The sequence below is a fragment of the Electrophorus electricus genome, chromosome 24 (assembly GCF_013358815.1).
Source record: "Electrophorus electricus isolate fEleEle1 chromosome 24, fEleEle1.pri, whole genome shotgun sequence".
NCBI classification, from domain to species: domain Eukaryota; kingdom Metazoa; phylum Chordata; class Actinopteri; order Gymnotiformes; family Gymnotidae; genus Electrophorus; species Electrophorus electricus.
Genome location: NC_049558.1, coordinates 6,209,339 through 6,235,921, shown reverse-complemented (window position 1 = coordinate 6,235,921; position 26,583 = coordinate 6,209,339). Strand labels below are relative to the sequence as shown.

Here is a 26,583-nt window from a genome sequence, read left to right as displayed (position 1 = left end):
CTTTTAGAAAAAAAGCTCTAGCAATAGCCTATTTATGTCGCTAAAATATGGCCAAAATAAAATTAATCCAATATTCCACCGAATTCGGGTCTATCCTTGAGGTTATGTACACTGCAAAAGCAGGGTAATGTCTCATACCATGGAAGACATATTTCTGACGTTATAGCTCTCACCAGTGGTCCCTGCTTAACCCTCTATATTTTTTTTAGCGATTCTGTATGCCGTGTTTCATAATTTTCCTTCATCCTGTCTACAGCCCCCACTCTGGGAATGAATATAGTTGTAAATAAGCATAAGTGGTAAAGTTGCTTATCACAGCGTATGTCAAGCGAGTCATGTCATGGAATTTCACTGTATTAGGATTTATGTATAAGTGGCCTGAGTCTCGACCAATGAGTTACGATACACTCGGCAGTGCGAATGGTCTGACTGCTGATGACATTAACATTAACAATAAACAATGACGTACTGGGGCTTTCCTTAAAACTAAACAAAATGCGCATTGTGTATTTCTGTTATAACACGATACATTCGATCTTAAGCTTTAAGCCTACATGTAATAAAAATAAGAATGTATATTACGAACATTACGTACAATTTAGCAGTATTCGCTAATGGCACTGTATTCATTCTGTTGGATAAATACACGCTTTAGTATACACGCTTAGCTTTAGTAGCAACATCTTTATTACTGTTGAGAGACCTGCATGAAAAGCATAATCATACATCATCGTACAATAATTCATTGAGGATCGTTTTTCAGTGTGAGCTCTTCATTGACAGATTTGAGGTGCATTCTGTTACATGTGTAGCTAGCTCCTTCATATCCACCGTGAGCTCTTCAGAGGTGCGTCTGAGGTTAATTCAAATCCACTCTGAAATCTTCACAGATACTGATCCGTTTGTACGTCTGGTTTCATCTCTGTTCTGTATAACAGGAGGAAGAAGCAACAGAGACTTATTGGAACCAGTGAAAAATGAAAAAGGTTGATAAATGATGATCAAGCTTTGAAATGGTAACGGTTTTACATTCGATGTGTTTTGTATAAAACCAAAGTTTGGCTTCTATCAGAAAGTTACCTCTCCCACAATTTAAAGTTCTACATAAATAATAGGACAGTGTGATGTGCTGCACTTATTATTTTTCTCAACACCAGTAAACGACACCTAAAGAGTAGGTGCAAAATGTATTTTATCAGATACTATTTATAGAGCAGAACTAGTACTAACTTTAGATTGAAGCTGTCAGAAAGAATATTCAATAATCACGGGAAGAGGTGCTATACAGCAGATTCTTAGAAATCCATGCAGTGCTTATATGTAAAATATTATTACCAGTGTTAATATATTCACGAGCCAAAAACAAAAAATGGTCTTCTGCAATCATCCTTTGAAAAAACACGTATACGCCATTGCAGCAGATGGAGTTATATCACCATCTACTGGACAGAGACTCACTTTTTTTTTAGAATACTTCCTCTTATCATGGGTCATTGGATATTTCGGTCTGAAGTGAACAGTGCTCCATTATTGCACTTACGCTGCCTTGATTTCGGCCTTGATCTTCTGCCGCACCTCCTCGTTGATGGGGTAGAGGTAGAAGAGTACCAAGCCAATCAGGAGCAAGATGATGGGCACTGGGACAAAAATTACCTGCAGGGTAGCAACCACTCCGGGGTCTTGCATGCACACACCAGACTGGTAACCCGCAAAGCTGAGGGAATGAAGTGCAGGGCATTACACAGTGTTCAAGAGCAGTGCCTTTCAGCAGCTTCCACCTCAAATGAAGAGTCCCAATCCACGTAAAACAAGGCCTTGTTTGGTTGGATCGGGTGAGGCGGATCAGAGTTGTGTGTCGTGGCTGATCTCCAGGAGGAGAGTTGGTGATCGCTAATGTGTAGGAGCATGAAACAACGCAGATACAGACCAAACCAAAGAGGTCAAGACAGAAGTATTACATTAAATGCTACTAATGTTTGCATTTAATGCTACTGGCTGAAGATGTAAAGTATGCTGGACCAGCCAGTTGCCTCGTTCAACAAGGCTGCGTGTAAAGAGCTCTTACTGCAGAGCTAGAGTGGACGCTCCGCTTGACACCCCTCCTCCAAACTTGTTAAAGAAGACAAAGCAGGCATAGAACATGGGTTCCAGGTCCATGTACGATGGGTTCTTCAGTTTAAAGTCATCCACTGCATCTGGTAGCATCGACCTGTAAACAAACAAGACAGTCTCTATCATTAAAAAGCTAATAAATAATACCTAACGTATCAGATATTTTCCTGTTGTTTTTGTGCTACATGTCTTGGGAGAATGATAGAATAATTGTGAAATATTTTTTTAATTCCACAACAAAAACGTAATTGCATCAATTACCATCATAAGCACAGTGATATTTACTCCAGCAAACAAGGTCCACTGTTCTCCTGCAGCTAGCAAAAGCTTAGGTTTCTGTTTTGTTTGCATTATTGTCGATATTACTGGACCTTCCACTGGATGATATGTAACCCAAGGCAAACTCACCAGGGCAGTAGAAAGAGGCATGATAGGCTGAAGCCACATAAAATGCCAATCACTGCAAAGATTGGGAAACTGTCCTTCACAAAGTATAGGATGATGAGACAAGGGATATAGCCCTGCATAGAAGCAAGGGAAGAGGGCAAGATGTAGTCTAGATTTAACTCTTGGTAATAAGAGACAGTTGTCATAATTTTCACTAAGTGAATGTATGAAATATTAATATGATTAAATACATCCATTTGTATTTAATGTGATCTCCACTGTCTCAGTGTGTGCTTAAAATAACCCATCAGGAGGAGAGAATTGAAGCTCACTGATAGGCCGATAAAGACTGTGGTCTTCTTGCCCAGTTTGAGCAATAGCATCTGCCACAGGGGAACGGATGCTGTAGCTATGCTCTATATATCAAAAGAAAGGTTTTATTTCATCACTCAATGGAACAATGCCAAAGCCCATTAATTGTGCAGCTGATATTGGTTTGATGCAAGTACATTAGCTTCACTGAATATAGTGACTATGATAATGTCAAACATACATGCTCTCACCAGAGATATGAGCATTAGGTGCTGGAAATATGCCCCCATTCCAGCCACATACGTACAATAGATAGCAAAGACTCCTTGCGTCACCTAAAAAAATAAAGACAAGAATGCTCACTATTAATAGGCAAATATTTCTAATAACCTTATTTTGCCATATAATAACCAGCGTTATTCCGGACTCTGACAGTTCTGCTTTTTTTTCACATCTCCGATACACAATGCAGTGTGGAAGTGGTACAACTGCTAGTTTGCAACATACAGCCAAGTGCAATCGGGTAGCCTCAAAGAAGAGGAACTGGTTCTGGGCCTCTGACCTGAAACGCAAGCGAGGCGAAGAGGAAACCAAACACGAGGCGCACATATGGGGTATGTCTCATGAGCAGCTTCAGACTGGTCAGGTAGGGCACTGTACTGCGCTCCAGTCTGCTCAGCGGGGCTGGAGGAAGAGCGGCACAAGCACACAGAGAAATTCAAGTCAGTCTTTTACTGAAACAATGGTTTGGCTCTCAGATGATATCCATAGTTTAGGACCTGCCACCGTTGGGACAGTTTAGATTAATATAGGATAGTATGGTGTAAGAAAAAGTGGCATAGATTAGAGTGGTATACCATGAACTAGTAAAGGCAAAGGTTTATCTGATATAGTCTCTTTGGGTATAGGATAGACTGGTGTAAGATGGCCAGGCACCGTTATACAGAAAACGGGACGTTTTAAAAAAAAAAAAAGACACTTACCTAATTTCTCCTTTACTCCAAGGAACAGCGTGAGGCAGCACAGGAAGTAGAGGGCACCCAGTGCCGATGCAGCAACCAAATACGCTCTCCTCTGCAGGGTTACAATACAAACTGATATTACTCAATAAGGGCCCACATTATTCATAAAAGTGATGGATAAAATCTAAACGATAGGTAAACAATAATCTAGATTGAAGCTTTAAAAAAGTACTGATACTCAAATGTGACACATTGTTTCTTATTTAGCATGCAAAAGTGCACAGAAAATGAGCCAAGATCAAAAGATTTAGAATGAAGAATGAAGATGTGCATGCACACACATTTATTGTGTGTGTGTGTGTGTGTGTGTGTGTGTGTGTGTGTGATGATATATTTTGTTACAATATGCAGTCGGAACAGTCACCGTGTTTTGCAGCGTGTCAGTGAGAGGGGAAGTGAAGTTGTAGGAGAGGTTTCCTGCCAGAGTATGGCTACCATTCAACATGCTGCATGTCTCTGCCCTCTTAGCATGGTATCGCCCCACAATCTGGCCCTGAATAACAAGACCTGCCAACGTCCCAAACATCTCCATCCCCATCCCTGTGGGCCACACAGACAGGAATGAGGAGCAGAAGAAGGGGTTGATAAACAAAACCCATACATGTGGAAAATGGGTTCAGTTTAACCCCTTACACCCCAATGGCTTCTAGTAAAACTACATTGATCTTAGGCTACATCAAACTCAGCCAACTCAGCAGCTCTGCTTGGCATACAACTTCCTATTTTCCAAAGGAAACCACATCTGCATCATTTTTAATAAGTATCTGTCTGTGGCAGGAACAGACAGAGTTGGGAAATTGTTGACGTCAGACAACTGGGGTTTTAGAGAGATATACACACACAAATCCATACAGGCTAGTGCATCTATCAATACTACAATCTACAAAACCAGTCAAGTTTGTACTTGCAGTTTAACAGTCTACAATGTTTGATCACTTTAGGTACAGGTATACACTTTTAACAAATAGGCTGCCATACATTTTAAAGTCATCTGTAAGTTGTACTCCTCTACAGGTACCACTCTTGAGCGCTAAAGTCCGTTGACTGTCCTATGCCTTGTGCACCTGACTTAATTTTGAGCAATGAACAGGTGCTATCTGGATTCTTTTATTGTACATTTACACAGTAACTAAACTTGTAAAACTAAAATCTAAAACATCTAAAACCTCTGTGTTTAAATATATGAAGATTTCAGGGGGTAGCTGCAATGTACTGTGGTAAAATATATAAAATTATTCAAAACTTCAATGTATTGCACAAGGTTTCAAGAGCAATATAGTTAGATATTCAAAAATGATCAAAAATGATCAATGATGAAAATGTTCCCAAGCTAAGAGACCACCATGTCAGAAATTTAGGAGTTCAGTTTGGAGTCTACTCTATGGCTATACCTCAAGTCCACCAGACCATTTCCATTTTATGTACTCAGAGGTTCACTGACTCATAACATGCCCTGTTTTCTGGACAGGTGTGACATACTCCTCCAGGTCAGGGATCACAGTCCCAACTGCTCCTGTCACCTCTTGGACCACCTTGGTGTTAATCTTCTACATTCTCACTATTTCTTTATCCAGGCCCTGGTTTTTGTCCATTTTTTAGATTCCTTCCTTTGTATGTTTCCGAGATAGAAAAATACAAAGGAGATTGAAAGGAGAAATAGGGAGAAAGTGGAAGGTTAACGGTGGTGTTAGTATCACTGAATAAAGTGATCAGTAGGAGATTATTCCTCTTAGCACTAAACATACAAGTTTACAGCACTGTACTAGTAGTACATTTTCAACTAGTTGTACATTTCAAGTCCTGTCACAAATGTACTACTAATACTGCTTTTAAACCAGACTGATATTACTATAACCTGTTCTGTATCCCTAATGTCCATTGCTTAGAATCATATACATTTGAGATCTTTTTATGACAACAGCATCTAAATATGCGAGGAGTCCAGGAGTGATAATAAGCACGTGGGTCTTACTATAGCCAGTGGCTGAGTCTCGGTCTCTCTGGTCACCTCCAAGAAACATGTTCAGGGAAGTGTAGGGGACATGGTAGCACTGATGGTGAGAAAGAGAGAGAGAGAGAGAAAGAGAGAGAGAGAGAAGCAGGGGGACAAAACAGATAAAGCAGATCAGAAGTAACCTTCCCTCTCTTATCTACCCACACGTGCAGACGCTATAATGTCAGGTGTAAAAGGAGTTAGAGAAGATACTACACAGTTCCCAGTTACATAGTAACAAAGGCACTGGTCATGTGGAGCAAGAAACACACTTTGCATGATGAATGTGCTATGTCTGTTTCAATGCAAATACTGATGCCACAGGGATGACCACGAAAATACATTTGTATCTAACATGTTGCATCTAACAGCTCCTTTTAAGGTACTGACTTCCTGTTTGCACATACCACACTATGTTTAGTCAGCACCAGAACTGAGCACCACAGGAAGGAGAGTGGCAATGAAGCTACAGTGCTTACACTCATGAAGGCATCAAAGAGGCAGCACCAACTAAGGTACCAGCAGAAGCTGAAGACAGGGGACATGGTGTCCCGAGGGGTGTACCACAGCATGACATAAGAAAGTATTCCCATCGGCGCGCTGCACACTATCCTGGAAGGAGAGGGAAAAGGTCTGAGAATCAAACTGGGTGAAAAAACAAAAATGGAGCAGGGTGTCAATACATGGAACAAGAATAAATAATACATGGAATTAGGAAGCAAGAAGACAGGGGAGTCCAAGTAATGTATATGGGGCTAATTTTGGGTCTGCACAACTTTCTCTCTCTCACAGTTTGAAGTTATAATGCAACATATTTGAAGCCAAAACTCTACTATATCTGAACTCAAACATTTCCTTGCTGCGGTTCGTGTGTGCTGGGTTGGCAGGATCACAGTTTAGGCAGACGTATTTTTTTAACTAAAGATATCAATGATCAGTAAATTAGGTTCCTAGTTTGATTATTATTATCATTATCTGTTATTAAAATGGGCAGTGGGAGCTCAGTGGTTAAGGTAACCGGATGGTTGCCAGTTCAATCCCACCACTACTAAGTTGCCACTGCTGGGCCCCTGAGCAAGACCCTTGACCCTCAATTACTCAAGTTGAGTTCAGACATAATTGTCGCTTTGGACAAAAGCGACAGCTAAATGCCCTAAATGTAAATGTAATGAAAAAAAATTTGTCTCTCCTTCTTCTCCAGATACATACATGCTGCCTATCATCTGAAGCCAGAAAGGATACTCCGATTGATCAATCATGGAAATCTTTCCAATGTAAGAAACCACTGTAACAGAAGGTTTTGAGTCCATGCTTGCATTTACATTTCTACAGTAAGCACATCAGAAGCAAATGGGATATGAGAATTGTTAACTCTGCGACAGCAATTTTCAAAACACAAAGGCATTGTGCAGCAACAAATGACATGATGTCAGCTTCAGCTTTGGTAATAGTACTAATAATACCATTGGCTGAAACAAAGTACAGCATTACAGCATCAACCCAAAAGTTCTGTTCTGTACCTCACCAGGGAATGAGCTTTCCAAAGCGGGTTTGCCCACTCTTGCTAACTGCATAGCCCACCAAAGGGTCTGTGATGGCATCCCAGGCCCGGCCAAGGAAAAGCATTATGGAGACATAGAAGGCACTCATCTGAAACAATCAGAAAATGTTATTTTTAACTAGGAAAAAAACAATAAACAAAACATACAAATAAAAAGTGTTTAGAAATGTGGTACCACTTTTTTCACCCAATCCTTTTTTTCCAAGGGAAATTAGACCAGATGTTTGATATTATGTCTTCAGTGATATTACTGTTATGTTCATACTTTGTAAAAACAGACTCAAATGTGCAAACATGAACAGTAAGATACATACACCAAAGTATTACAGACTTGCCCACACAGGAGCCCTTGCTAACTTCCTGTGGCTAATAATTTGGTTTGATGCAAACTTCCTGTGGTTAATAATTAGGAATGTAAAGACATCTTCTTACTCCATGAGAAGAACACAGCCATCCATGATGGCAGACATATAATTCAGTTCCCCACTGCACAACAGTAATATTGCAGGAAACATACTCTGACCACACACCTTATTACGAACTTCACATCTACACTCACTGGATACTTTATTATGTACACTTACTGGTTCATATTATGCCTAGTTTGTCAGGCCAACCTTTACTACTGTTTACTACAGTACTTGTCAGTTTCTAACCACAAGACCATTGATGACTGAAACGTTATTAAGATGTTATTTGGATGACAAACCATTATCAATACAGCAGTGATATTGACATGGTAGCGGAAGGATACTGGGTGTTTGCAAAAGAATGGGAAACAGTCTCTACATCTACATGGTGTTTGTAATAAATAGATTTTTCTAAGGAAGAGCACAGTAGGGGCAATCCTGACAATAATTTGCATAATGATAAAATATTTCCTGCTGCATTGTTATCCTTCAGGGGTTTTGAAAATTTCCTGTTACAAAGCAAATTAACAGGCAATTGCTGCAAACATTTTACACTCTATTATGTTCTTATAGTGTCATATGACAACATATGCTGGGTTTCAGGAATAACCAGGACAGCACTTTTTTTTTTACAAGTATGAGCTACTATGCTGGATATGACTTCTGCCGGGTAAGGACATAAGATGAGGGGATGCCTCAGCTTGATCTTAAAAATATCACAGAACACTGTGAAATTTGGGTCAAGTTTCACGATTTAAATTTAAAAAAAAATTGTTCACTTTATATTCATGGTACATATAGTACTGTATGTAATATAAACTAAAATGCACACAAATAATTTTACAAAAATGTTTAAGGTGAAAGATTTAAAGGAGCACATGAAACACACTAAATTAATATGCTTTTTTAAATATAAAATACATTTATCTAAATTAATATGCTTTTTTTAAATTGTGAAACACATTTATCTAAATGAATATGTTTTTTTATATGTGAAACACAAATTGCTGCCCAAGAGAATAAACAAATTGTCAGGATGCATCTTAATTTCCACAACATCCTAGGTAATTGTGGGTATAAATCATTTTACTTAATGTAGTATAAACAAGAAGCTTGTAGTAAGTGTTTATCACAATCCTTCCAGCAGTGCTATATGTAATTTCCATATTCAAATTTGTGTGTAGTGTTGATATTTCCCATAAGTTTCTAGAAAATTTGAATCTGTAAGAATGTTTGCATGTATGTGACAAAGTTGTGGTAAGAGTGATGATATGGAACAAAAAATATTGCAGAACTTTCCTTTGTATCTCTGGCCACTTGCTGACTGTACCACAAACTTCTAATTCATAGCATTATCTAGATAATTAGGATTGAAGACCATCACAATATCCACTCAACAAAGCATATTGACCTTTTACCTGTACAACATCCAGTAGAAAGATCTGTATGAAAATGCCCTTGGTGTTTGATGTCATTTGATAGGGCATCCCTCCAATGGCATAGCATAGTTTGCGTGATATTGGTATGCCTGGAGCTTTCTGTAAAATAATAACATTTGGGTATCACTTCACATTTGAGTTTCTCCCTTTTTGTTTCTTTAACAGCGCTTTCACACAATGCATACTGCAATAGCAAGCACTGCAGATCAAAATTAGAGAACAACACCCAATTCCCTAAATGTCAAGGTCATTGTGTAGTCCTGTGTGAATTTATCCTAACAGGAGTTAAAGAGCAGTATTTTAAGCTTATTTCATGAGTTGTATATATTCTAAAGCACAATATAAAAAACAAATGAGACAATTGAAAAAGAACATTGATCAAATTTTGAAAACACTTTCAAATACCTGCAAGTTATTGGTGTTAATCTGGCACCTGGTGCTAATTTCCTTAATTATCTGACAAATCCTATTTAACTGGCAGCCTAACTTTCCAGTTTCTACTGACTTTGCCAGATGGTGAGCCATTCCAAAGTGACAGAAACCCTCCAGCAGCAGGTTGTCCAGATGAAGGCCAATGGGGTGACCCTATCAGCCATAGCAAGAGAAGTTGGTCGTTCCAAGTCTGTGATTTCTAGAATATTTCATCTTTACAACATCACAAACTCATTGAAGTCCCCTAAGAAGGCTCGTCGCCCACGAAGGACAAATGCAAGAGAGGACAGGACAATGCGGAGAATCTCCATGGGTAATCGGTTCAACACTGCAGCTGGACTTGCTCGCCAGCTCAGCACTGAACAAAGTAAGGATCTGTCTCGTCATACAGTGTCTTGACGTTTAAGAGCATTTGGACTGAAAGCCCACTCTGCAGTGACCAAACCTCTCAGTAGCAGAAAGAATCAAAAAGCAAGACTAACATTTTGCTGAGGAGAATGTTGTGTGGACAGAGGAGAAATGGTCCAGAGTTCACCTTAGTGATGAAAGCACGTTTAATTTATTTGGGTCTGATGGGAAGCACTATGTTTGTCGATGACTACCGCCCTGTCGCCCTCACATCAGTCGTGATGAAGTGCTTTGAAAAGATAGCCAGAGACTTCATCACATCTTCACTGCCAGCCTCCATGGACCCACTGGAGTTTGCATACCGCCACAACCGCTCCACTGACGATACAATTGCACATCTGCTCCACACTACACTGACTCACCTGGACGAAGGGAGGGGAAATTATGTTAAAATGCTATTTGTCGACTACAGTTCAGCATTTAACACTATCATCCCCTCCCTACTCACTAGTAAGTTGGGGGATCTAGGACTGCATACATCCCTGTGCTACTGGATCTCCAACTTCCTAACAGACAGACCACAGTCAGTACGGGTGGGCAACTGCGCCTCATCCACCCTCACCCTCAGCACTGGAGCTCCTCAGGGTTGTGTTCTAAGCCCCCTGCTCTACTCACTGTACACCTACGACTGCACAGCCACTTCCAGCTCTAACATCATTGTCAAGTTTGCTGACGACACCGTTGTCATGGGTCTGATCTCGGACAACGACAAGAGGGCCTACCTGGAGGAGATTAAACACCTGGAAAACTGGTGCCAGGAAAATAATCTCCTCCTAAATGTCAGTAAGACAAAGGACCTGATCGTGGATTGCAGCAAGAAGCAGGAGCGGCACTACCAACCTGTGAGGATCAGTGGAACCACGGTGGAGAGAGCAGATAGTTTCAGGTACCTTGGAGTTCACATCTCGCAGGACCTGTCCTGGTCCCGCCATACCAACTCCCTGGCAAAGAAGACTCGTCAGCGTCTTTACCACCTCAGACGCGTAAGAGACTTCAGACTGCCCTCCAAAGTACTGCGGAACTTCTACACCTGCACTATCGAGAGCATCCTCACGGGGAACATCACAGTCTGGTTTGGGAATAGCACCAAGCAGGACAGACAAGCACTCCAAAGGGCAGTGCGTTCAGCAGAGCTCATCACTCACACGGAACTTCCTGACCTGCAGACCATCTACTACAAGCGGTGCCAGACCAAGGCCAGGAAAATTATTGTTGGGATGGGTGGGGTCCTTCACAGACTCTTCTCTCTGTTGAGGTCAGGGAGGCGCTTCCGCTCCCTGAAGACCAAGACAGAGAGGCTGAAGAGGAGCTTCTTCCCACAGGCCATTCAGGCCCTGAATCAGGGAAACTGATAAACTGTGGAGACCACCACCACCATGTAACATAACTGTATATCTGTACATCTGTATATATAGATTTATACTCAATTACCTTGTTACACAACAACTGTAGATATGTTATTATACAAAATGGATCTGTACATTCTGTAGATTGTGTACATATATACCCAACCATATACATTGTACATTGTGTATATAATCATAATATACATATATTGTACATACATTGTTAATATATTTTGTACATACATAGAATATATATATTTATCTTGCATATATATTTTTTTCTCTATGTACCCCTGTTTCTTTTCCTCAGTTTGGACAGAGCACTCTCCACCATTTCACTGCGAGTTATACTGTGTATGACTATGTATGTGACGAATAAACCGAACTTGAACTTAAACTGGGGAAAGACTGAACCCAAGGTGTGTAAAGAAGTCAGTGAAAGAAGGAGGCGGATGTGCAATGGCTTGGGGAATGTTTTTGGCAGCAGGAGTTGGACCTCTCATGTAGATACATGGCAGAGTGAATGCAAGCGTATCAGAACCTTCAACAACATGTTGTTCCTTACTTGTGTTCATCACTCAATCAGCCAGCAATTTTCATGCAGGACAAAGCCCCTGTCACAGCAAAACGGGTAAAGCAGTTCCTTGAAACTGAAAACATTGAAACAATGAAATGGCCAGCCCAGAGTCCTGATCTAAACCCAATAGAAAATATCTGGAAATTCCTGGGTGACAAAGGTATGGCCAAGAAACCCACAACGGTCAACAAACTGTGGAAGAGCCTGCAAAAAGAGTGGACCAAAATCACACCAGAGTGTGAGAGACTAATGATGTCCTGCGGCCGCAGATGTGCTGAAGTAATTCGAAGCAATGGCCTGTACGCTTCTTACTGATTGGTGACTGTTGTTAACCTTCAGAAAATGTAGTTGTAATCTTTCTCTGTGCTACAATCATTGCTGTTCTCTAATTTTTTATCATTGTGTTTTCTGCAAAATAAAGGTTTTATGTTGAAATACCCTATTCTAGTGGCATGGTATACCCATAACAACAAATCTTTCAAATGTGGACAAATAAAGTTTACATTATTTCTGAAAAAATCAAGTGTTCATAAACTGTTCTCTCATTTTGATCGTGTGTGTGTGTAGATAGATAGATTAGATATTATATTTTATATATATAATCTTCCCTATTTGAACTCAATGAAGAAAACAAAAAAGACATGAGGCACCTGGCGTCTTCGATGTGGGGATAATTTAGAGAGACAGAGAAAACATTTCAAATAATTTTGATCTGTGCATACAAATTAAAATGTTTCACCACGTTTGTCGACAAAACAGGCTAATGATTTCGCTGATGAATCTGCAGACTATCGTATACATATCAAATCTAGGCGACATTAGCCTATAGATGATTTAACTTTGTATTATCATAAACATAACATTGCTAATAACCCCCACCCAAATTGTCATGAAATTACCTCTTGGACGTCCGTGTGTTGTCCATCCCCAGAAGTAAGAGGCATGTTTGTGCTCTTCAAGAAACATTCACTTACACAGTTATTACTCTGGAAACTTATAAACTTATAAGGCATGGAGGTCTACGGGAGGTCTCCTCCCCAAAACGCTAAGATTGCGTGGGTTTAGTATACAATGCCCAATAGCTAAACGCGCGCGCGCGGACGCACACAAATGCACGCACACGCGCATTATCGCTACATCGAACCCTGCGCGAGACAGCAAACGGGAACTCTTTACGATATTTGTTTGGTGGCATAACACTTTTGCAAACCTAGTCTAAATGAACTATTCCCAGTATTCAAAATTAACTGTGTTACTGTTTTGCTGTTGTTTTCAATATTTATTATCATCAACATAATGCAAAAAGGGAGATCAAATCTTTCTTGGATCCTCTCTAGGTATATTTTATCTTCTTAAGTTTAAAATGATGCCGGACGTCCTGGAGCAGCAGACGTGGGTGGGTGGGGCAGAGTGTCTCCCCCTGTAGCAGAATAAGGCATCTGATGAGTAAACTGATAAAGGATGGATGTATCTAATATCATCCTAGGATGTATACCAAATAAATTAGTCCTGTTACTGTTTATTCCTGGAAATCAGTAAGGGTATTACTTCATATGCAAAAAAAATAAATAAAAAAATGTGCTTTTTAAAAATAAAAATCTGCATTCTGCTACAGCCCAGATGCTGGCTACGTTTGCCAGTTGGTCAGCATGAGCCTACATAAGCAAGCTGTTATACATTTAGGCTGCATGAAATAAACTTGTATTCTTTCTTACTGAGATGTTGTTACTAAGTTACTGATAAACATCACACAAGCAGTTTCACATCAAAGGTTTTATAATAGACTGTCAAAACCAGCTAATACAGTTCAGTTTTGGACCACCAATGAGCAAGAAGAGGGCGACAGTGGCAGAAAACCCCATCCATGATATTTAATACATCTATATAAGTCACATCAATGCACAACAAAGAACCAAGCTACAATCTCAAAATACTCATAAAACAGAGCATTATCTATACAAGGGCATTTAAGAGTCCAGGGAAATGATATGTCTGTTTTGTAGATATATAATTTTATGTGTAGGTGGAATTCTTGCCGCATGAGACTGCACACATGAAATTGCATTTTAAGCAGTGACGTGTGGAAAATGAAAAGTAAAAGGTCCTTTGCATAGATTTAACATTGCTTGCTGGCTTAGTGGTTAGCATGTTTGCTGCTAGGGCCTTGGGTTTGAGTTCCTATGCGGGTGGAGTTTCCATATTCTGTGCGAGTTTCTTCCAAACACATGGAGGTTAGGTTGATTAGATAATCGAAACATTTTTTATATATATATATATATAATGTGTGCATGTATGTCCAGTGATGGTTGGTGCTCTGTCCTGGTCTTAACCTCCTCCCCTTTCCCTGCACCTGGTGCAGTCCCCCAGGGGGTTGTGGTTTCTGACCTAGAGTACACTGTGCACAAACCGGCTGCTGCTTCTCATCAGGTGTGTGTGTGTAAAAAAAGCGAGTTTGACAAAGGCGCTATATAAATGCAACTAATAATAATCTCTTAACAGAAAAACAATATGTGTGAATTGTGTTTAATGATCATGATTATTAAGAAATGTAATGGGGTATTGGTTTATGATTTGATCACATCTTAACTGAAATTTCCCATATGCAATAACAGTTCCATTGGTGCTATATGGAGACTTTGAAAGAGGTAGAAATGTAAAGGTTGATAGACGATGAAGAAAACAAAAAGCAATATACGTGGTAGAACAGTGACATCTGCACTTAGGCTGCAATGTCAAAATCTATAACTAACTTATTTCCTGTGGAAAAAAGGACACAGGTGTTAAGATATAGATACAGGTACAGCTCTGGTGTCTGGGCCTCCTTGACGAGTGCACATTAAAAAAGTAAACTTGAGACCAGTGTTTGACTATACTGCAAATGAAGCCTCTATTGGGCATGTAAGAACAATCAAACTGTGCAAATATAGATAGAGTCTGTGGACAATCTAAACTGAAACACAATCAGATTCTTAGCAGCTGTTAGAAAAATACGAAAGTCACTGTTCCTCTTTGCATTGGTAGCGTTAGTTTGCGTTGTGTAACGAAATACCGTAAAATCGTGCATATAAGCGCCTTCGCTAAAGCGCGGATAGCTTGATCGCGGTGTTTGAGACCTGTTGTGAAGTAGTTACCTTAGATGGAAATATGATCCACTTTTGAAATCACAGCCTTATAGTTGAAAACCGTAAATATACATGTGTGTGCGTGTTACAAAAAAGCTATAGACAGCTACACACTACCATTCCTAATTAAACTTGCATCGATTGTTAAATAGGTAGCTATTACGATGACGGCACAAAGAACTAGTGATTAACGATAGAATGATCTTCACTAAACCTTTGTACTAGTGTTGTGGTATAACAGAACTCCAGATTATGACATGACTGACACGTTGGTTGAAAAGTAAAAGTTGGAGAATATGCTCCACGACCCATATTGGATAAATGTTTTGGTCGGAATTAAAAGTTTCAACTTGAGACCAGTGGGTGACTATACTGCGAATAGATAGTCTATGTTAAGCCTCTATTGGACAGGCAAGAGCAATAAAACTGTACACATATAGATAGTCCAGACTATCTCGCCTGAAACACACAGATTTTTAGATTTTTTAGTGCATCTGTTCCCACACACGAAGGTAGTAAAGGATACAGGGTGCAAATGGTGTGAGGTTTAGTAGATGAGTATTAGTGTATTATTTTCTACCAACGTCCAAGTTTATTTTTGAGTTCATTTTATGTACATGGCTGCAGAATAGGTCGTTTTGTTTGGTTTCCCCCCAGCACGGTAGTTGGCGCCAAAACATTCGTTGATTGTATACGGTCAAGACGTCGACGACAGATGACGAAGAAACAGGAAGAGGAAACTAATACCTGTTTTTCGGGGGCTAATTCTTTCCATTAATACTCTTGCCAACCTTTTAGAATTGGAAACAGCTGAGAACTGTTGGCTCCTGTTATATGGCTTTAACGGTGGGAGGTAAGCGACCCGCAATATCCCAGAATTCTGCGACGTCAGTAAAGAGAAGGATGGGTCAGTCAACAAGCACGCAAGACGTGAGTTGATACCATGCTCTGTCAAATAGTAGACTGCTTTGACTGAATATGGCTCATTTCTGAGTAGGTGGAATTAAATAGTCTTGTTATTTTAGTGCCCAGGTCTTCCTCCCGTGGTTGTGGAGGAAATTCTTCTAAACGTACCTGCACAACAGATTATATGTGTATGTCGCTTGGTATGTCGAGACTGGAAGTTGATGGTGGACAGTGCTTCATTTTGGAAAGAGCGATGTCGTAGAGAAGGATTTAAGACTCGTGTTACCGCTAAAACCCCAAAGGAACGGTGGGCCTTCTACTTTCTATATAAGAAACGTCATAACCTCTTAAAGAATCCCAATGCGGAAGGTGAGTAAAAAAAACGTCACTGTGTATGTCACATTGAAAATCGTAAATATACGTGTGTGTTACAAAAAAGTGTGGAAAGCTACACACTACGCTACCATTCGTACTTAAGCTTGCATCGATCGTTTAATAGGTAGATATTACGATGGCGGCACAAAGAACTAGTGATTTAACGATAGAATGATCGTCACAACTTTTGTACTAGTGTTATGGTATAACAAAACTCCAGATTATGACATGACTGACACGTTGGCTGAAAACTAAAAGTTGGAGAATATGCTCCACGACCCATGTTGTATAAATGTTTTGGTCGGAATTAAAAGTTGCAAGGTAATGGGTAGGAACTGTCAGTTAACTTCACAATCTGGAACATGGCCTTTAGTAGTCTGGAAAACACATCTTGCTAGCTGTGCCATTTCACATGCTTAAAATGGCACTGCAGATTTGGGTCTATACATATAAAATGCAGAACTTGATTATGTAACTTTATAATGCATAAAAAATGATATCAAGCACAAATTAAATAACTAAAATATTTTAAAGCTTTTAAATCACAGTTAATTAACCTAGACTACATTTACAGTTTTTTTTTAATTTTTTACAGTATTTAGCTGACGCTTTTATCCAAAGCGACTTACAATCATGAGTGAACACAACTTGCGCAATTGAGGGTTAAGGGTCTTGCTCAGAGACCCAACAATGGCAACTTGGCAGTGGTGGGGCTTGAACTGGCAACCTTCTGATTAATAGTCAAGTACCTGAGCCTACTGTGTCCTGGTGCAACCACCCAACATAGTCTGTACTTTCTCCTTCTCACACTGACCACGATACAACCCCCAGTTACTCTGCACTTTATAGGCAATGTCACCTATAACATGAACAATAGCGTACGTTATTGCTCACTACTACTGTCACCCCACTCGTTCTGTCTTGCCATATGCAGGGTCTACTAAAGGTTTGTTTTGTATGTATAATTAATGTATAATGTGTGTAAGATTTTCATTCCATTTGTACGTTTGCATATTTATATATATTTTACATTTTAGGATATGTACATATGTTCTCACACAAGGTCTTTTTCACTCCCCTTACACCTATGTATGTGCAACTTGACAATAAAAGTTTTGATCTGGTTTGGGTGAAATGACAGTAAAACAAAAAAAATTAGCTAATTATATTCATGTAGGTTTTTACCACCCTGTCCGAGTACAGAGAAATACACTGATAGCCTGCAGCATCCCGATAGTATTTGGAACCAGCAACCTTATATTATGAGTAGTAATGTCTGCAGTATTTTCCTTATCTAGAGAACTTCAATGGCTGGCACATCTCAGAAAATGGAGGTGATCAGTGGAATGTAGAAGATGTATTTACGCCTCATCCAGATAACACAGTGACAAAATGCTTTGTTACCTCTTATCAGTAAGTTTTAAACATTGAAACATTTTAAATATGAAAATTACATTGTTAGCTGTCCCATATTGTGCAAACTTGAATTAAATATTTACTTCAATGTCCCATATTGTGTGAATTCAGTGAGATTAAAAAACTTGTCATCATAGTTGCTAGTAATATATTTATTTATCATCCTTACTGCATATCATCCCTTGATTCACATCATGTATCAGAAGTAAAATACTTACAGGGTCTGAGGGCCATACAGGCCCATTGTTTAATAAACTTTGATGAATGTAGACTCATTGTATAATAAGCCCCTTTTGTTTCCAGCCTTTGTCTGAAAAGCCAGCTGATTGACTTGGAGAAAGAAGGTTACAGTCCTGCATTCCTTGATGATATACAGCCTGACATCATCATATCAGACTGGTGAGCATTCATTGAGTCTTCCCTTCATCTTTCTCCTGTCACAAATGGCATGTAAACCACCTTGCAGTAAATCCATTTGACTTTGTTTGTAAAGGTACGCACCACGGTGGGACTGTGGTAGTCAATATGAGATCCGTGTAGATTTACTTGATCAAAAGAAGAAGACACTGAAAACCTTTAATCCTCAAAGGGTCACCTTTCCACAGTGGAATGATCAACAGTGGAATCAGGTTGGTGTGGGTTTTTTTGGGTTTTTTCCATGTCAAAACCAGTAACATCTCAGGGGTGATTTGCTTGTGGAATATGGTGCAAGTGCTACTATTACTATAGTTACAACTTAATGCCTTACCCTTTTTTGGGGTTGTCTGATATCAGTCCTGTCTAATACCATCATCTTCATGGTTTTATTTCAGATGACTCATGTCTTTAAGGACTATGGACGGGGTGTTCGCTTTATCCGTTTCATCCACGGAGGGCAGGACACTCAGTTCTGGGCAGGCTGGTATGGGATACGGGTAACTAACAGCAGTGTGGAAATCTACCCAGCATCAGAGGCATAATGTCCACACATCATGGTCTTTCATGCTGGGATACACTGACCAGTGCTTTTGCTTAATGCTTAAGCCATGATCCAGCAACTACTGCTGAGAGAGGAAAACAAAGATATTTAACTGTGGTAATTCCTTTAGTATTTAGATATCCTTTATAATTTTATAAATAATAACTATTTAAAATAATATCAACTAGCTCTATATTGTATACTGTTTAAATAAGGATTGTTCTTCCAATGTGAAATTATGATGAAAAGCCTGAAAGGAATGGGTCTATGTATGTGCTGCATATATGAACATACTGCCTTTTAATGAATGTTTAACAAACAGTTTTTAAAGGGGGGGGGGGAAATAATTTTCTTCCTTTTAAAAATGGTATTATCTACAGTACAATTTAATGTGTTAAAACATTTTAAATGTCTGTTTTCAACAAACCTGATGCAGGTGTTGAAATTTCCCAAACCCCAGGGAAGGGATAGACAAGAGTTGTTTGTAATGTCAGAGAAACGTAGCCTGCTTTGGCATCTCATCTCTAAATTTCTCATTGAACTAAAATATTTACTTTATTAAGCCAAATCATCATTTAGTGTTACACATTTGATTAGTGAGCTGTCAGACTGCCATTCTCTGATATCTTGGGCAGATGTATTTCACTGTGATATGGGAAAAATGAATTAGGGGATATGCAATCCAGCCTTTCCTCCAGAATGAATATTCCTGGGTTTGGTGGAAAGATATATTATGGGGTTTGGAAAACCATGTATTGCTCTGAACTGAGTCTTAATATGACCATTGTTTAAAAAAAAATAAGAACTGTTAAATGAATCCTTAATTTTTTGATTATTTAGAAGAAAAAACTATATCTTACTTATTAAGGATGGGATGGATACCAAAGAACAAACCATTTTGTTCACACGTTCCAAATGATGCTTCATTGATCTATGCATACACCAAGTACAGTACTTTTCAACAAATCTGTAGTGAAATAAATCCACAGTTCAAATCAGTTTCTCATTCATGTGTTAAACCTTAGTTACAATAGCCAGACTAAGTCCCCATGTCAGTTGGAAAGGAATTATATACTGAGTTTTAGTCAGTTTAGGCAAATAGCTGCTGTTAGTCAGTTTAGAAGATTTACAATTCAAAGGTTGCAGTAACTAAAAGCAGCCGTGACCTGAAGTTTCATTAAGTATCAGATTTTTTTTTTATTTTAAGAACCTGGATTTCAGGGTCCTTGTGATTGTGGGGGTTTATTTTTGCAGTAATGACCAGCTGGCTTTAATTATGTTGCTTATTGCTCAGATACTCATCAAGCTAATCACAATCTTGACATTAAATAGTGGAATTACATTTCTTAGGTGGTCTCCACTAAAACAGATGTTATGGGTTTTCTGTAGCAGGAGGCCATTCCTAAACAATAGACCGCAAAAATGCCTTAATTAGCCAATTAGTTTAATGTAGAACCATGAAGTAAAATTAACTATTAATGAACACCAAATTTAGGTTTTAAGGTCCAGAGCTGAAGTTCTGTCTTACACCTTGCATGTAATAGTGACTACATATTGACTCACTGTTACACAGATAGCACAAGTTTTACTTTTGACATGTTTATTTCAATGTAATATCCACAAAGAAGTAATTTCTGCAACTAAACATGTCATTTAAAAATACTGTTGCATTTAAATGAGACCACCTTCACAAACCATTTTCTAGAAATTGTAATTTGTATCAAAAAGGAAATGACAAATACCTATAAATAAAAAAAAATAATATTTGGGTAACTTCTTGAATGTTATTCTGGATAAAGTTCAAGGCTGACTTAACTGAATAAACAGAAAGCTAAAAGTGTGCCTGATAAAATGCATGATATTTAAAAGTCATTATAACCTGATCATGAATGGGACCATACAAAATTTAACAAGACCACAATTACTATGATTTTCAGATATGGTATAAAATTTACGCTAAGACAATTTCACATGTAGCTGCAATCAGGTTATTTTTTAATAGTGTTTTCTCAAATCCAGAGTTAAAGGGAGAGGAAAAAAAGTGTGCCAGTAGTATTATAAAGTAGAATTTTTAAATTCTGGGTTGTTGCTGATTTACAAGAATGTTGAAAAAAATACAACTGGAAGGAAAAAAAAATCCCTAATGGCTTGATTTTAGATAAAGGAAGTCATTCTGTTCTTCTTTTGTATCACCAGTTGCTTATGGTTTTACTGTACTTGGGTGTCAGTTGTAGAAAGCACATTACAGTAAGGTCACAATTATAGCTTTTGAATGTTGGTTACCAGTCATTGAAAAGAAAAAAAACATGATATTAAAACATCTTCTGATACATTAACTAACCTATACAAATCTTATCAGATATAGTAACACTGAATATTTCCAAAGTTTTGTGGAGACCTTGGAAAGTTTACCTGTCACTAATAAACAAAGGTATTTTTACAAAATATCACAATTATTGTTGCTACTCAAATGCATGAAAATGTTCCAATAATTCAATATAATATTTAGTAATATATTCAATGATGTAATCTGAATACTTTAGGAATACTGACCATAAATAAAGAACTACATATAAAAGGATTCATTCAACTGTTAGAATGCCTTGCATTATGTCACTTCCATGTGACGAGGCAAACACAAAACATGACACCTTAAGCAATCTTAATGTAAAGCAGTGTTATGTACTCACTGTACTTTTTTCCTATTCACTTTACCTAAGTCAGATTGCATACCATTATAAGGCAAAAATGGGGGGGGGGGGGAACAAAAATTACAATAGTCCTTTTTTGCAATAGTTCTGATTAAGGTGTAAAACATAACCAAAGCTGATTCTTTTCTTTACTGAAAATAGTCATACATCATATGCTGATTTTTGCCTGAAAGGTCTTCTTTAAAGGCTGAACTCATAAAAGAACACATTTACGCTTTTTCTTAGGCTCCGGTGGCTCCAGGGCAGCTAGAATGGCTTCATCAAAAACATTCTTCAGCCCTTTCTATAAATAAGGGGGGGGGGGGGGGGGGGGGGGAGAGAGAAAGGAGTTTATGACTTCTCCATGCAAAACAGTCCAAGCGAAAATCACTGAATAAGCCTTGCATCCATAGTGTTTAAGAGCGACATCTTTGTCTACAGATGTGAACCATTTAGTTGAAAGGTGAAGTCTGGAGGAAGTCTCCTTAAAGGATGTTCCTGTATTTTGTTGCATGCATGCATCCATCAATTGTTACCAGTCTCTCTGTTCCTACTGTTGAGAAGCACCCACATAGCATTATGATGATGCCACCACCACAGGGATGGTATTAGCCAAATATTAACATGGCTTTCTCTGTTACGCAAATGACAAGTTTTCCTAATTATATACAACATTGCCACAACTTAAGGTTGTTTATCCATGTTCTCTGGAAAACCAAAACTTAAATTTCTGGCATTTGGACAAGCACCAAGTTCCAAACAAAATCCCATGAGAACACGACAGCTTCTATACTTTGTTTCAAAAAGTGTAATCCTAGGAAATTCAACAAATTTACCTTATGGTCCAGTGTATTGTTATTGTTATTATTATTATTATTATCATTATTATTATCATCATTATTATTCACAACTCTAAGGATTCCCACGACAAAACACTTTACATTCAAGGTAATTAATAAGTTCAATTTCTAGTCAAAAGATCGATTAGGCATTTAAGAATATGACATAAGAAAATATGCTATTGTAAAAAGTTGACATGGGAAGCAGAACATGGAGTGAGGAGGTTTATCATTTCTAAACAAGGGGACCATTTACTCGTACTTTCATTTATTACACGTCAGTTAAAGCTCACACATTGAACATGTTGAAGCCAGACGTCATCGACCAACATCACGCCACCATCATAAGCATGACATCTGACCGGGTAACGGCTGGCTGTGTATTATCTACAGTACAATGCTCCTACACTATAGCCCATGTATAATATATATACACACTGACATCCAAGTAGATTGTATGCCTATACAATCTATAGCATCTGCCCTTGCCCTAATCAACATTGATTTCATATAGTGTCTCTGGAATCCAACTGAAAAAATCTGTTGTATCAATGGAGAACTTTAATCACTTTGCACCTGACCACAATTTTCATTGACCCAGCAAAGGGTGTGTATGTTTTTTTTGAATGAGGTTTTTTTTTTTTTTAATCATTTCAAAAGTTTCCAAAAAAACTTTTCTTCACTTCATCATTATGGGTATTTATGTGTAGTGTTAGTAAAAATTGCAAATATATCCATTCAGATGCAAATCCACAATACCATAAAGTGTGCAACAAGTAAAGGAGTCTGAATACTTTCTGAACACATTTTCATTGTATTTTCACATTATGCTCATCACACATGGCGTTAACACTATCTATGCAGGAATAGTTGAAAACAAGCCAAATGCCCTTTTCTCTTCAAGCTTACTCACCTGTGTTAAGGCCGAACATTCCACATATTTCACTGCTTTTAAGTCCCTGGCCAGTTTCTCTGCTGTCTCTGGAGTGATAGGTTTCTGCTTGTTCTTGGCAAGCTTTTCAGTAGTCAAGGGATCATCTCTTAGGTCAATCTGAGTTCCGACCAACAGGAATGGAGTCTTTGGACAGTGGTGGGTAATCTCAGGCACCCACTGCATACAAGAGGAATATAAGGAAAAGAAACCATGTGAACAAACTTTTCTGTTGCCTTGAAATGTCTGAGCTAAATGCAGTGATCAAAAAATAAATATTGTTCATCATGGCGCCTTCAAAGATGCAAGTATCAGTTGCTGAATTCAGAACTTACCTTTTCTTTGACATTTTCAAAAGATGAGGGTGAAACTACAGAGAAACAAACTAAGAATACATCAGTTTGGGGATAGCTCAAGGGCCGCAAGCGGTCATAATCTTCCTGACCTAAAAACAAAAAACAAATGTATATTTTCATGGCTAATGTGCCTACATGTAAACTGTTTGTTATGCTTAAATATGAAACCAGTTTGTTTTCTTTCCAACATCTGCTTCTGTGATTGGCACATGATGCTATATGTGCATACACCTTAATGAGGACCTTCATCCATGTTTGGGCAATATAACACCATACCTGCAGTGTCAAATAATCCAAGAGTGTAAGGTTCGCCACCAATCATTACAGTTACAGCATAGTTATCAAACACCTGAAAAACAGAATATTATACAGCTATTAGCTGAAATTTCCCTTTCATTTGACTACATGCATTTACGTTTACAGCATTTAGCAGACACTCTCATCCAAAACGACTTACAAACGTGCTTTGTCATTTATTCATAGAATAGATGCACATCATGCAGATGATGTAATAAAATTTAATTACTGAAATGACCTTTTCTCATAAAGCCTCTCCTAATATCTATAGAGCCATCACTGTTGGTCATATGAACTAAACACACATATGAAAAAAGCCAGTGTACTCACTGTAGGTACATATTCCGAAGGAAACTTGTTTGTGGTGTATGAAATCAAAAGGCAGGTTTTACCCACAGCACCATCACCAACTACTACACATTTAATTGTCTGCATCACTGCACTTTCAGAATGAACCCTGATATCTTCTGCAGAACAAAAACAATTAGTAAATTAGTGTGAATAACCACATATATAATTGGTTATATATATATTTAGAAACATATAATTTAGAAACAAGGCTGCTATCAACTTTCTAAAGAAGAAACATACATTAGGATTATAATGATGTCCTTGAATACACAGGAAAAGCTCAGCTTGCAAGAAACATCTGGCAACCACATTTTTAAATGCTTGAAACTCTATTTGTATGTGCATGATAATTTACTCTCCTGGATCACAAATCACAATCAGTGGGAATGTATATTTCAGATAACCAAACCTGTTTCCCTAATCACTGTTTATCACTTTAACTCTGTTTAAGCAAGTTTTGTTTTGGCTGAGATGGGATGGTTCATTTTTTGCCCAGTAAAGTATTGAAATCAGTCACTCAAAAAAAACAAACACACGCACAACTATTCTAGCTAGCCTCTGCACGTACCAGGAGTACGTGTGCGTGGTTTCATTGATAACCTGCAAATTAATTCTCTATGTACAACGACAGACGCGCTTGTTGCTGTGGGAGCAAAACACCACTGGTACAATAAGATGTAATTCAATCACCAAATTATTGAAGGAAAAGCTAGTAGTGACACAAAATGAAATACCGTGGTGAGTATCCTTCGTACAGTAGGATGCTATCGATAGCTAACTAGCTGGCACTTGAGTCAGGAAACAAACCAGGCCAACTTGAAAGTGAAATTTCAACTGCTGAGCGACACAGAAATTCAGCGTTAGCTTTGCAGAATTCCTAGCTAGCTGGCCAAGCATCCTTTGGTTGGCCCGAACGGTGAAACCAGTTAAATTTGCTGCCTAGCTAACCGTTAGCTAGCTAAAGTAGGGGACCCCTAGTTTTACCTTTGGTCAGTAGTTTTACTTTTCATGTTATTTTGCTGATTTGGCGTTTATTCTGATTTAGCATTAAAACACTACTCATAATGCCGGCTAGTGAAATGGTGATGTTCCACAAATGCGAAATAACATAACACGCTAGCTAAAATAGCTAGATAGACTATAACACGTAATAGACTTAGCTAGCTAGACTGGCTACCAAACAACTCGACTTCAACTCTACTAATTATCGCCTAATAACTGAACAAGCTAACAGTAGATAAGCTAACCAGCTATCTTATATTTTTTAATAAGAAGGTCTGCGAGACCAAAAAAATCCGAATCCAGTGGATCCCAAAGAAAGCCAATCATTAGGTGAATTAATACTTAATACCAAAACGATTTCAAAAACGATTTTAAATATATCTCACCAAAAGTTATTTCCACTTAACCGTTGACTGTGAACACCAGCCAGCTATAAACCTACTATGAAGACAGCAACCAACACTTTTTTCCCTCATATTTCTAAAATAAAAGTACCTCCTCTCACGTAAGCTGTGGTCAGAGCAGAAAATCGCGCACCTGTAACAAAAGTACGGAATTATAGATAAAGCATACAGTATGACCTGAGAAGCACTTTGCTATTACATTTATGCCACTTCGATCATGTTCATTTCAAATATTATTTCTGTGTAAAACTTTGTTTTAAATCAATAATGTCTTAAAATGGAGTGAAATAGCATTTTAGACTTTTTAATTGTATACTTATTACTGAATAATAGTCAAAGTGTACCAAAGTGTTGGTCTTGTCAAACTGTAATGCTAATTAAAAATATAGACATGATGTTCTCAATTAACTAATTAATATAATAATTAACTAATTAATTAACTAATTAATATAATAATACTCCATTTTACATTTTATATGCAAACAGTATTTTCTAAGATAACAGAACTATGTTTGTTGACAAATGAAGTCTAAATGAAAAAATATGACTCTAACTTTCAAGCAACTATCTGAGAAAAGAATGTCAATTCCCACAGAGAGTTGGTTGTCTTGATGAACTGGTATTTTACTGATAGTGCTTGCATCTTTCATAGTGATATCAGGGCATGTATAGTTCCTTCTGGTAGCACAATGTCTTTGCCATCACAAGAGAGGTAGACAGGCAAAAGGAGGAAAAATCCAAACAGAGCTAAGCAACAAAGCATGATAGAAAACCAGTTTGCAGCAAAAATAATAGACAAGACCAACAAGACAGCTTAGAAATAAAAGTAGACTTTCCAACATACAAGCAGAAAACCAAATATACAAGGAGTGCTGACTAAATTAGAAAGGTCTGATCCGTATGCAGGGGAATTAGATCTTTATTAGTATGCAGAGGA

General features: G+C 38.2%; 3 protein-coding genes and 1 long non-coding RNA gene across 5 annotated transcripts; 2 read left to right on the top strand and 2 right to left on the bottom strand.

Annotated features, from left to right (window-relative positions):
• Positions 1 to 664: 664 nt before the first annotated feature.
• LOC113575475 (sodium-dependent lysophosphatidylcholine symporter 1-like) lies at positions 665 to 13,126 on the bottom strand. Its single transcript, XM_027007002.2, has 14 exons — positions 12,899 to 13,126; positions 9,216 to 9,335; positions 7,352 to 7,476; positions 6,306 to 6,438; positions 5,806 to 5,884; positions 4,198 to 4,373; positions 3,795 to 3,885; positions 3,374 to 3,495; positions 3,063 to 3,146; positions 2,832 to 2,915; positions 2,521 to 2,633; positions 2,066 to 2,209; positions 1,541 to 1,714; positions 665 to 927 (listed from the first exon to the last, which is right to left on the bottom strand). Exons 1-14 carry the CDS (start codon positions 13,010 to 13,012, stop codon positions 885 to 887), a joined length of 1,602 nt encoding a protein of 533 aa, XP_026862803.2. The 5' UTR covers positions 13,013 to 13,126; the 3' UTR covers positions 665 to 884.
• On the top strand, positions 3,357 to 7,445 carry LOC113575476. Its single transcript, XR_003410421.2, has 3 exons — positions 3,357 to 3,425; positions 7,028 to 7,100; positions 7,355 to 7,445. It is a non-coding gene; the product is annotated as an uncharacterized LOC113575476 (long non-coding RNA).
• Positions 13,127 to 15,831: 2,705 nt separating the features above from the next.
• Positions 15,832 to 19,774, top strand: LOC113575466 (F-box only protein 6-like). The gene is made up of 6 exons (XM_027006990.2): positions 15,832 to 16,051; positions 16,147 to 16,396; positions 17,701 to 17,815; positions 18,122 to 18,217; positions 18,312 to 18,447; positions 18,631 to 19,774. The coding sequence occupies exons 1-6, from the start codon at positions 15,956 to 15,958 to the stop codon at positions 18,775 to 18,777; spliced, it is 840 nt and encodes a 279-aa protein (XP_026862791.2). The 5' UTR covers positions 15,832 to 15,955; the 3' UTR covers positions 18,778 to 19,774.
• A 786-nt stretch (positions 19,775 to 20,560) lies between these two features.
• On the bottom strand, positions 20,561 to 25,712 carry cdc42l2 (cell division cycle 42 like 2). 2 transcript variants are annotated; one of them, XM_027006977.2, is made up of 6 exons: positions 25,629 to 25,712; positions 24,220 to 24,356; positions 23,869 to 23,941; positions 23,572 to 23,681; positions 23,219 to 23,416; positions 20,561 to 21,770 (listed from the first exon to the last, which is right to left on the bottom strand). In XM_027006977.2, exons 2-6 carry the CDS (start codon positions 24,322 to 24,324, stop codon positions 21,681 to 21,683), a joined length of 576 nt encoding a protein of 191 aa, XP_026862778.1. In that variant the 5' UTR covers positions 24,325 to 24,356; positions 25,629 to 25,712; the 3' UTR covers positions 20,561 to 21,680. The 2 variants fall into 2 exon arrangements, with proteins under 2 accessions (XP_026862778.1, XP_026862779.1); XM_027006978.2 differs by lacking the exon at positions 25,629 to 25,712 and adding an exon at positions 24,975 to 25,051.
• Between the last annotated feature and the right edge of the window lie 871 nt (positions 25,713 to 26,583).

Excerpts from the sequence above, each read along its gene's own strand:
- LOC113575475 (XM_027007002.2), bottom strand. The coding sequence starts at position 13,012 with ATGCCTTATAAGTTTATAAGTTTCCAGAGTAATAACTGTGTAAGTGAA. Across the intron at positions 4,374-5,805 it reads AGACTCAGCCACTGGCTATA|GGATGGGGATGGAGATGTTT; the intron begins GTAAGACCCACG and ends TGTGGCCCACAG. Across the intron at positions 2,634-2,831 it reads CAGTCTTTATCGGCCTATCA|GGCTATATCCCTTGTCTCAT; the intron begins GTGAGCTTCAAT and ends GCTTCTATGCAG.
- LOC113575466 (XM_027006990.2), top strand. The coding sequence starts at position 15,956 with ATGGCTTTAACGGTGGGAGGTAAGCGACCCGCAATATCCCAGAATTCT. Across the intron at positions 16,052-16,146 it reads AGTCAACAAGCACGCAAGAC|TGCCCAGGTCTTCCTCCCGT; the intron begins GTGAGTTGATAC and ends TTGTTATTTTAG. Across the intron at positions 17,816-18,121 it reads TGCTTTGTTACCTCTTATCA|CCTTTGTCTGAAAAGCCAGC; the intron begins GTAAGTTTTAAA and ends TTTTGTTTCCAG.
- cdc42l2 (XM_027006977.2), bottom strand. The coding sequence starts at position 24,324 with ATGCAGACAATTAAATGTGTAGTAGTTGGTGATGGTGCTGTGGGTAAA. Across the intron at positions 23,682-23,868 it reads TGGATTATTTGACACTGCAG|GTCAGGAAGATTATGACCGC; the intron begins GTATGGTGTTAT and ends TTTTGTTTTTAG. Across the intron at positions 23,417-23,571 it reads TTGAAAATGTCAAAGAAAAG|TGGGTGCCTGAGATTACCCA; the intron begins GTAAGTTCTGAA and ends TCTTGTATGCAG.